The sequence below is a fragment of the Palaemon carinicauda genome, chromosome 27 (assembly GCF_036898095.1).
Source record: "Palaemon carinicauda isolate YSFRI2023 chromosome 27, ASM3689809v2, whole genome shotgun sequence".
NCBI lineage: Eukaryota > Metazoa > Arthropoda > Malacostraca > Decapoda > Palaemonidae > Palaemon > Palaemon carinicauda.
The window spans coordinates 43,709,628-43,721,470 of NC_090751.1; the positions used below are offsets into that span (position 1 = coordinate 43,709,628).

The window sequence follows — 11,843 nt, forward strand, 5'->3', positions numbered from 1 at the left end:
CCGCAAAGAAGAGGTTTGGGATCTCGAAGAAAAGTCTAGACTTCCTAGAGGAATACAAGACCGAATCCACGAGACGGCAATATGAATCATCCTGGAGGAAATGGGTCTCCTTTGTCAAGGCAAAAAATCCTAAAGAAATCACAATTGATTTCTGTATGTCCTTCTTCATTCACCTTCATGGACAAGGATTAGCAGCCAATACGATTTCAACCTGCAAATCGGCCTTGGCTAGACCAATTCTATATGCTTTCCAAATTGATCTGTCCAACGACATCTTCAACAAACTACCAAAAGCATGTGCTCGCCTACGTCCAGCACCCCCTCCGAAACCGATCTCCTGGTCACTAGACAAGGTACTCCATTTCGCCTCCAACTTGGACAATGATTCATGCCCCCTCAAGGATCTGACTCAGAAAGTTATATTTTTATTTGCTCTCGCTTCGGGAGCTCGAGTCAGCGAAATAGTGGCATTATCAAGAGAAGAAGGACACATCCTGTTTACCGATTCAGGAGAAGTGACCCCCTCCCCTGATCCGACGTTTCTCGCTAAAAATGAATTACCCACCAAAAGATGGGGCCCTTGGAGAATATGCCCCCTGAAGGAGGATGTCTCTCTATGTCCAGTAGAGAGTCTCAAGGTCTATCTTCGCAGAACTTCGAACTTTGGTGGAGGCCAACTCTTCAAAGGAGAAACATCGGGCAGCGACCTGTCACTGAAACAATTAAGAGCGAAAATCACCTACTTCATTCGCAGAGCGGATCCGAACAGTACACCCGCTGGTCATGATCCTAGAAAAGTGGCATCTTCTCTGAATTTCTTTCAGAGCATGGACTTTGAAAGCCTTAAAAACTTCACGGGCTGGAAGTCCTCGCGAGTTTTCTTTAAACACTATGCGAAACAAGTGCACGAAGTCAAACATTTTGTGGTAGCCGCAGGTAGTGTTATGAAACCTGCACCTAACTCTGCGTAGAACAGTGAGTTACTTGGGACTCTAACTCTTCGGGTGCCTATGTTGACCCTCGAGCGATTCATAGTGATGTCTAAAAACACTTAGTGCTTTTATAACTGTTCTTATCCCAGGTGAAATGTCATAGTGTCACACAAGTGCCGCATGCCTTGAGCATGATGTGTTATTTAAAGACTTGCGTTCCTCGAGAACGAGTACCTACTAATCCTGAAATTCCTTTTCAGATTCAAGAGCAAGCCTTTATTTCTATGTACATTATTATTACTGTAAATGAACTTTACTTTTGCTGTAAATTATTTAATTTCTGCATTGTGAAATAAAATTTCTATTTTATTACTTATGCGTCTCTTTCAGCTCCTACTTACTATGAAATACATACCTGTCATAGTTTTATTTATTCCTCCTTTCTTATGGTTATGAAGAATTTAAGATGTTTAATCCTAAATTATATTCACCCTGACTAAGTAAGGTTCCTACACGAATACTTACTTCTGATAACCAAGAGATGAACTCTATACACAGTGCCCAACCACCACTGGTCTAAATTCAGAATGTTCCTATACAAATACCAAACATTCCGCTTCATCTCTAAGTTCTTCAAGTTCTTCTCTCAGGATGAATAGCCCTTCAATACCACTTTGACGTCGGCATAGCCCATGGGAACTTCCTGCCAAGGGGGGCAGGATACTTCGTTCCTATGGTTCTTTATCTAAGATTACCTTGCTGTTTTGTCAATGCCTAGGCACTTAATACTGGGGGAAAATCTACCACGATACATTGATTCTCTGGTACTCTTCCATCAGGACGCCATGGCTTGAGCCCAAAAAACGGATTTTGAGCGAAGCGAAAAATCTATTTTTGGGTGAGATAGCCATGGCGTCCTGATGGACCCTCCCTACTACTTCGTCCAGTTTTGTTCCCACCCTGTGCAACTGTATCATGGTGATGGGCAGCAACTGGCTTCAGGATGAAGACGGGCGTGACGTCATTAGAGCAATGGCGTCCGTTTGTTTACGTCTCGAGTATCAGTAGTAGCCACGAGTGAGATTAGCTGTGGAACGGCTCCCAGCTATTCTCAGTCCTTACACACCGAAGCATTAACTCTGTTCGGGGTGAAGATAGCTATGTGGCGCGTTCAGACATGCGCGTCCCCTGTTGTATTACGATGTCTTAAAGGGAAACCTTTGAGATACTCGCTCCAGAAGTTAGAATTCTGTGATAACCTGTGGTTAAATTCTCTGGAAATATCTTAGTAGTCTTATACCCAAGGAAGCTACCAAAAAGGAACCTTCCATCAGGACGCCATGGCTATCTCACCCAAAAATAGATTTTTCGCTTCGTTCAAAATCCGTTTTATATATCTATTTTTGTTAAAATAAGAATTCTGTGCTAAACTCTCCATCAGATCAACAGATCATCCGATATAATTTTTTTTCTTCTTCTTAGGCGTTAAAAAAAAAAAACTTAGATGTCAGGATGCCTGAAAACTTCAAATCAATCAATCAATCTTAGGCGTTACGACCGTGTTGGCTATGTTTTGGGCATGACTGCATTTTGTAAATAAATCATGAAGAGTTTTAGGAGTTTTATTTGTACATCTAATGGGAATTTATACAAGTAAAGTGAACATAATTCATTTATCCTTTAAAATAATTACTACATGTAGCAAACAAATAGTAGTAAAGATGATAATGCAATGAAGGAATGATACCATACTTTATCTTTAGCTTCAACAACGGCAATAACATACCCAGTTGCCATAATTTGTCAGCTTAATGATATAACCTATCATCTAATGCTAAACTTAATTTCTGAGGAGGCCATGGCTTATTGCACAGTGAAGAAAACATGACAAAGACTTTATGAATGGCGGAACGATACATAAATGTGGGTGGGGTATCTGTGCTAGTGTAGTAATACTACTGTACCAGTAGTGCCTCAACAGTAGTATACATGAATTAAACGTTTAGGCCAACTGCTGGGATCCTTGAGGACCATTTAGCACTTCTTACAACTACTCGAGAAATGAGTTTTTATAGCCAGCAATGCCCATGATAGCCTTCAGTGTTATCCTGAATTATAACGAGGCCAAAGTGGGTGGAGCCTCATGAAGTCATCATTCTGACGATAATTATTGGTGAAGGTTTAAAGCCAAAATACGGTACCGGCTTCTATTTTTTTTCTCAGTAAATAGGTAGGTAGATAGACAATAAATAAAAATTGCTTGACATTGGATATAGCAGTTATCAATGAGCTTGTCTACTACGTTTTTGAAAATTAACAACTATTCTCTACACCTTGGCAATCTGATTGTGACCTATAAAGTAGACTGTAATTTCTTAGGAAACTTATTTTGGGAGTTAGACTAATAATCGAAGTGTTTTTGTATTTATTAACATATTTTGTTGCTTTGTTCATTATGAAAATTATCAGTGGAGAGGTTTAAGAGTTCATTAAGGTGTACTGCTTTGCTTTTATTTAAACTTGTGTGTCATTGTTGGCAGAGGTATAGCTTTCGTTACGTATAGCCAATCATCGATCGAGAAAGAGGGAAGAAATGCCGTCATAAGTTACGTAACGAGTGCGTTCGAAACCTTTTCTCTAAATAAGTTGGCCCGTCTACAAAAAACGTCACTTTTACATTATAAGTACCAAATTTATTCAACCTACGTAATGCAGAATATAGTCAAAATTTATGTGTAGATATAATGTGCATTCTGATTAAGCGTTATATTTATGAAATTCATAGATAAAAAATTATTGCAAAAAAACCGTGTTACAGAGGCCCTGAATCTCATAGTTGTGTGTCTGACTGCAGTCTCAAGCAAGAGAAATGTACCACAAGACAGTGAAAGACCATGGTACAGAGGCTATGGCACTACCCAAGACTGAGAGGCCATGGTACAAAGGCTATGGCAATACCCAAGACTGAAAGACAGAGGCTATGGCACTACCAAAGACTGAAAGACCATGGTACAAAGGCTATGGCACTACCCAAGACTGAAAGACCATGGTAAAGGGTCTATGGCAATACCCAAGATTTGAAAGACCATGGTACAAAGGCTATGGCACTACCCAAGACTGAAAGACAATGGTACAGAGGCTATGGCAATACCCAAGACTGAAAGACAGAGGCTATGGCATTACCCAAGAATGAAAGACCATGGTACAGAGACTATGACACTATCCAAGACTGGAGAACAATGGTTTGACTGTGGAGTGTCTTTCTCCTAGAAGTGCTTCCTACCATAGATAGTCTTCTACCCTTAACAAGAGGAAGAGAGCCACCAAACAATTACATTGCAGAAGTTAATCCCCTGTCCAAAGAAGAATTGTTTTGTAATCACAGTCTTGTCAGGTGTATGAGGGAAGAGAAAAATGTGTATAGAAAAGGCCAGACTATTCGGTGCACGTGTAGGCAAAGGAAAAAACCGTAACCAGAGAGAGATATAATGTAGTACTTTCTGCCCAGTCAAAGGTAGTATCTCAACTGGTGGCTAGTGTATTGACCAAGGATAATAGACAAAAAACTATTATCCTTGTTTGCAGCGTCCTTTCGCGACCGATCTGGGCTTTGTTTTTTAATCTACTTCCATAAATCCAAGCAACATCCATAAACATCTTGTTTCAAGATATGTCATTTCCTTATCCAACTATTGCAACAGTCGTTCTTATACATTATAACACCGGACTACAAAATGCTTGATTTATGGTTTCCTTTGCTTAAATATCACTCCTTTAAGATGTATATGCTGAACCTTAATATGCAAAAAGCTTACGAATCGTTCTGCATTCACCAGTAGTACGTATTTACTTTATCCACCGATATTGATTTGAATATTGATGGGTCATTTGTAGCACTTTAAAATGTCTATAAACAGATTTTTCTGGTATTAAGTATTTTAAGCATTACACCACAACGTTAAACCAGGTAAATTGGATACTTTTTCACCTTGAAATTTCTTAAAATTAAAAGTCCTTTACTTAGCATATAAAAAAGAATTAGACCCTATGAATCCCTTTAGAAAAAAATTTTAGTCTTATGTTGTGTATCCAATTTTTTATGAGCTATAAATCTAACTAGTTGTTTTTTATCCTTCTTATCTGGAGCCAAATGAACGAAGTGAATTACAGTATTTTTCTCTCGGTACTGTTTTTATCTTTAGTGACGGTCAGTTGGGGCTGAATAAAAGTACAGTTTTATTGGAGATTAGTCTTGAAGTTTTTATTTTCTTGAAAGTATAGTTTTTTAATGTTATTATTTACCATGGTCGTTAATTTCTCTCTCTCTCTCTCTCTCTCTCTCTCTCTCTCTCTCTCTCTCTCTCTCTCTCTCTCTCTCTCTCTCTCTCTCTCTTTGGTGAGGTGCGTTTATTATCCTACGTCTTTTCCGTAGTTTCAGTCCAAATCTAAGTATAATTCAAGTTCCATTTAGGCTTGGAACTTGTGGTAGAAAGAAGAGTTATTAGTCAATATTAATACAATCCCATTAGCATTCACAGCGGAAGGAGTAGGCCTATTAGTTATGAATATAATGCTAAAAAGAATGGAAAGAGTAGATTTTATCAATTCGACTATATTGATGTCAGATAACACGTTGGCTATCATTAGCGGGAGAAATGATAACAATAATATTATAGATTTCCTACAATATATTTCTTTTTCAATAGGCAACGAGGCATAGCCTATTGTGGCAATGCAGTCCTTTTTAGCTGTCATTGTAGTGTTGGGAAAACGCACACATTCTTGGTTGCCCCAACGATGTCGTCAGCTTTGTATCCAGCTTCGCACATGTTTAGTAGTGCTGAGACGATGGTAGTGCCTGCAGTATTCTGTATACAAAGAAACACTCAGAACTGTCTGCATTTCAAATGATTTGTTTGGAAATCTAGGGCAAATAACATGAAAGGCTTATCGTTCAAAATAAATATTAAAGCTTAAATATTCCGAAGGTCATTGTAAAAATACAAAGCATTGGGAGAAGCACTGGACAAAGAATCGGGCATTTTAAATTATCAATGATAATCTTCAGAAAATAGGCACCAGATGCTCAGATATGGAAAATTTAGGGATCGTGAATAGCATAGAGCCATAGACCCTATTCATAGCGATTATATTACACATGTAATGCATGTATAGTTTACACACCTGTATCCTGTTACACACTAAGATATAAGGGTCTCACCTTTCCTAGGGCGTAACAATTCTTGTGAAAGGCATTGGCTGCTTCCCCATAACAGTTCCAGGCAGTAATCTTCTCTTGCTTCTTTGTCATAAGGTCGTGCGCCAACCTCTCATCTCCTGAGACCTTCAGGACAATCCTTTCCATGACGTTCTTGATCATTGATCGTTTCTGTAAAAAAAGTATGATCAAAGCCTCGATTATGAAGATTTTGTATTGCCATGTTGTTTAAATATTAATTTGCACATTCCTTTTACAATTAAGAGTTTTTGACAGACTTTCTTAGTTATCGAAGAACTGGTATTATGATACATTTATTGAGTTGGCTGTTCCAAACATATCTGCAAAATAAAGTATGTTTTAGGCGTTTGAACCCATTAAAAGTGTATAAGATTAGTGGTAAATGCAATAACTATTATTTCCTTGGAAAAAAAAATTATAAGAATTAAAGAGAATTATGAGCAACACCTTCATTGATGAGTTATTTCATCATAGTGAAATAATTGCAGTTGTCAAGAATAATTCACAGATTAATATTGTCGCGATTATGACATTGCTGAAAGATTTAATAAAATTAAGATTTATTTTTGCAGATGTGACTAACGTTCTTAAGAGTCCTGATTTCGCTGCTCAGGTGTGTCTTCTCCTCCGGAGTCCTGGCGGCCCTCAGCCGGTTTTGCAAGTTGATCAAAGGTACGTCTTGGCTTGGCCTAGCAGAAGCCTAAAACAAAATGCAGAGATGAGTCACAAAAACTAGGGGCATGTCACACTATTTAATTTAGCATCAAATGTATATAAATAAGATAGGTAAGTTTTCTTTTTTACAGTAGAGACTTTCTTCATTAGACCAATAGCACTGACTTTATGTTCTTCAGTAGAATAATTTCTAGCAGGGGAGACGTATGATCTTTTGCTTCCCATAAAAGCAGCAACGTTCTCATTCTCGACTGATATCTGTCCCCACTGCGTGACTTCCGATAAGTAAGTCAATTCTTTTGTGATTTCAAAGTTTTCCTTCAGAAGTTCGGTGCTGGGATCCTTCTGCATGGAGAGGAAAATAACCAGTTGCTTTATTAGGAAAGCTGGTTATATTCGGGAATACATTTTTCGATCTGATATTCTGTATATCAAACTAGAGTGGAAGTACAGCATTCTCTCCAGAAGTATTTACCGAATATTGGTTTTGATTCAAATGTGAAATATTATCTCTAAAATTATAAGATTAAGTAGTGAGTTTGAATGGTGCTCTCAAAATAATAGAAACTGCATATGATTAGTGCTTGACTTACGGAATCAACGTCTTCCATCCAGCTAACAGCGAACTGCTCCCCATAGCAGTTGAAGAAAGGACCATCGACGCAGTAAGCAGCGTATGTAACCTCGTCAGCGTTAGCGGCAGAAAGTGCATAAACTGAAGCGAGAAAAATGAAAGCTTAATGACAATGGACTGGTAGAAAATTTAAGTAAACCAATATGTTTGTTTTGGCAAACTTCAGTTGGTGAAGATATGTATAAAGATTGAAAGCTAGACGAAAGTAAATGGAGTAAAAGGAGAGAAGGTATGTGACAGTGAAGTAGCACTAGAGGAAAAGAAATCAGCAAAAAGGTAGAAATTTGAGAGCAATCAATGATTAGATTTTCATTATCAACTTGAAAAAATCGATCATAGATGTTGAGTGAATATTGAGGTTTTAGTATAATTGTCTTTGCAACCACGCATTAGTTAAATTCTCTAATAAAGTGTTAGCAAGAGGTAACTTGCTATTCTCAGTTAAGGATAAATTTAATTATTTCTTAGTTCCCAAGACTCCAGTACATCAATCTTTATTTACACAAACTCGCATCCTAGTGTTGGATATTTATTTACTTAGTTACATATTCAGCGACCAATGAACTGTGACGGAGCCGAGAGAGGAGTTGTGAAATCAAAGGCAGATTGGAAACGACTGAGTTGTATTGTTGTGGAACACTCTCCTTATATACAAAACCTCAAGGCAACAGGACATGACAAGTTCACAAGACACAAAATCACAGAGGAAAAACCAGACTTGAATTTTCATGTTCGTTTTAGTGGGAGGGAAGAGCGAAGATACAACCATAATATATACAAAAGGAATTGTGTACAATTGTGTGAAACACGGTTGGTACAGAACACTTGAAATATGATCACTCCTTAGAAGGAAATAAAGTAGTATTCACAAGAGTTTTACCCCATTTGATTTCGTACTAGCCCGCACCCGTCCCCTTGCTCAGAAATTAATTCTTTCACTCTCCAAGCAGCACTAGTAGAAGAATCATGTTCTTTGGCGAGCTGTGATCGCTATTGTTCATGATGAAGACATTTTATGCTGCACTGTAAAGTTGACAGTATCATGAAAATGGCCCCCCAAGATTATTAAGAAAAACGGTGAGAAGGAAAATATTATGCGTTCGTCCAACCTGAATAAAGTGTACTGTAATGCAGCATCCACTATTGGTACAGTTATATTTGTAAACAATAAAGAAAATACAAATCATTAGACGATGCATTAACTGGTGCTGACATTGACGAATCAAAGGCAATAAATTCTTAACGTTGAAAGGTTTCTGCATCTCCTGAGGTTTAAACAGTTACCGAAAACAGTATTTGTGAACAAGCAATGGTATTTGAACTGCATAAGTTGCACCATCAGTAGAATGCAGAGGATATTGAAACGACAAGGAGGGGCCACAATCACAAACCTCAAGTTTCAAGTGAAATTAGGGAATATTAAGAAAGTGGGAAACTATAAAATTTTATAGAAACACAACCTAGATAAGATTTCGTCAGGGCAATTATAAAATATATTTATTACATTGCGATGTCACATTTCCAGGACATTTTAAAGGAAAAAAAAAAGAAGTATTACTTATGTTCCTTGTCAAAACAGAACGTGAGAATGTAAAAAATAACCAAGTGTCCAGAGAGCATAAATTAAGGGATTCAGTTAATGATGCCGAACGTTGTTCAAGAGAGAAGTCCCGGTAAAGTTTTCATGGAGGGAGATTATCCCTCCAAACAGTAACACCCGCTCATTCCTCTTCGTCCTCCTCCCCTGTCTCTTCTCATCACCCCTGCCATAACTCTCCTTGAATGTAATGTGCTAACTAATTTGACACTTTTATTACCGAATTATTTATTTTTCTATTCATTTCTGACGAAAGAGTGTATAATTTAGTCACTAAATTACGTTACAAACTTTTAAAAAGGAATCTATATGTGCATTTACTGACGTGTGAAAAGTATCGAGTGTATTTGTTTTATTTCTTATGGGAAAAATTATTTGAGTTTACTAGAATTTTGGTTTGTGAGCTCGTTGTCAGAATGAATTTAACTCGTAAACCGAGGTGCCACTGTACTGGTATGGACAATACTTACCAAGCATGCATTCTGCATACATTGAATTATATAAATGCAATTTACATCAAATGATAAATAAAAATATACAGGTACAGTACATAGTACACTAGTACTGTACCTTTATTGTGTAATAATGTATGTATATAGTGTATTACATATGTTACATGAAAGCTACAGTACATCTACGGTATATAGTATTTAAGATACATATTGTAATGCAGGCTGTGCGGGTACTCACTCACTCCATCCTTTTTCTGCATCTCATTTGATGATGATGGCGACGTTTAGAGGCTGATCACAACAGATTGCTTTACGTGCGTGTTTCAAGCCATTGCCTCAATAGGGTCTTAAATAGACGAGTGGAAAGATGGATGGTGCGTGCTTTTAAATGTTTCTAAACACTGCGGCGAACGTATAGGTAAATTTTCCATGTGTGCTTTTGGTCAACCGAGTTTAGTCGAATTTGTGGTTAGGGAAGTCGACAATAAGGAACGTGGACTTGGACAGAGTTTGGCATAATATATTAAAGAATGTGCACTGCAACATCAGAAAGAATGGAGGAGACACAACAAACCCCTGGTGTATTGAACGATGTCTTTTATAACCTTGGTAGCTGAACGTCAGGGGTATATGGTACTAGGGTGAATTTGAATTCGCCAAACTATATGAAAGGGTGGTGAATGCAAGGACACTGGTTTAGCTCCTTACTGGTCACGACTCTGGATCTCATTGGGCATTGCAGAAATGGACGAGACTGCCGAATCATGTCTGTTGTCATTTCAGGCCCTATTGGGAATTCGTCAATTTCTATCACATATGATGGAACGTGGAAGTTTCTGATAATGTAATGGATGTGAATGGGGCAATACATTATTGTATAATCGAGTAATTGTTTGATTTGATAAGGTAAGCATTGTTCCACCTGATGATCTTACGTCAAGGACGAGGCTCGTTAGATAAACATGAACCAGAAATGATGTAGGGCTAGTTCTCTAAAACAACAGGTGTGCATTGGTGCCACTGCAAACGAATGTGTGAAAACTTTCATTATGTTTATAGTCAGACCGTAAGCTGAAAGTTGCAGCTGCAGTGTTAACAAATTAAAAGGTGGTGATATCAGTTGTAGGAGAATTATAAAAAAAAAAAAAAAAAAAACGAGCACGTCAATTTGACAGATTGAACAAAGAACGTTTTTTCCCGGAATTTCTACAATAATTCAATGTAGATATAAAAAAAAATATCAAATTATTGAATAAATAAAAAAGTAAAAATATTCTCTCTCTCTCTCTCTCTCTCTCTCTCTCTCTCTCTCTCTCTCTCTCTCTCTCTCTCTCTCTCTCTCTCTCAGTTTCTTGATGTGACTTATTAGAACCGCCCCAAAGCTCTATAACTTTTGTTCTGGTTTCTAACAACCCATTCTTCCTGGCGAAACAGTCCCTTTGGAATATGTGCAGAGTGAGTTAAAGCTTGATTGGGTGACGATACTATGGTCTTATGACATCGTCAGACTAATACCTGTATTGACTCTGGCTAGACTTACAATTGAGAGTTTGGCAGTGTCGATAAGACAGAAGTACTAACTCCAGGGAATTTTAAACTTATTTTTCGTAATGACTTGTTATAAACAAAACACACACGTACACTATATATATATATATATATATATATATATATATATATATATATATATATATATATATATATATATATAGATTATATCTATACAGTTTAAGTATACATATATATATATATATATATATATATATATATATATATACATAAATACATAATATATATATATATATATATATATATATATATATATATATATATATACATAAATACATAAATACATAATATATATATATATATATATATATATATATATATATATATATATATATATATATATATATATATACACACACCTTTTATGTTGTCTTACCGGTAACGGGTCACACAAAAGATAAAGGCCCAACAGAACTAGCGAGACATAACCAATCACAGAATGTTATCAAGGTATGACTAGGAATAGCCAAATACGTACCAGTCCATTCAAGAGAAGTGTGTGTGTTTGTGATGATGCAAAGTTCCTTCAAATTCTTATGTATTTTGTAAGTGAATCATTGAACAAGTGTAAATAGGTATCATTTTATAACTTTAGTGACAGATTACATTGGACCAGTTATACCTGCCTGCCTTTCTTTATAAGATGTGGGTCAACATGAATCTTCTAAGTAGCAAAGGTGCGATTTTCCTAATTTACAACGATAGTTCGTGAGACTATAAATATCTAAGGATAGAAATACTGTAA

At 36.9% G+C, this 11,843-nt stretch overlaps 1 protein-coding gene and 1 long non-coding RNA gene across 2 annotated transcripts in view; one reads left to right on the forward strand and one right to left on the reverse strand.

Annotated features, from left to right (window-relative positions):
• The window catches only part of LOC137621176 (uncharacterized), a 30,011-nt gene that overhangs the window by 16,384 nt on the left and 1,784 nt on the right, over positions 1–11,843 (forward strand). The window contains exon 2 of the long non-coding RNA XR_011040157.1: positions 6,744–6,843. This is a non-coding gene — a long non-coding RNA (uncharacterized lncRNA). The remainder of the gene's footprint in view (positions 1–6,743; positions 6,844–11,843) is intronic.
• Positions 5,684–11,843, reverse strand: part of LOC137621175 (legumain-like) — an 8,009-nt gene continuing 1,849 nt past the window's right edge. The window contains exons 5-9 of the mRNA XM_068351591.1: positions 7,440–7,561; positions 7,012–7,191; positions 6,755–6,871; positions 6,154–6,321; positions 5,684–5,800 (exon numbers count right to left, since the gene is read on the reverse strand). Coding sequence (XP_068207692.1) covers positions 5,684–5,800; positions 6,154–6,321; positions 6,755–6,871; positions 7,012–7,191; positions 7,440–7,561 — 704 coding nt within the window. The remainder of the gene's footprint in view (positions 5,801–6,153; positions 6,322–6,754; positions 6,872–7,011; positions 7,192–7,439; positions 7,562–11,843) is intronic.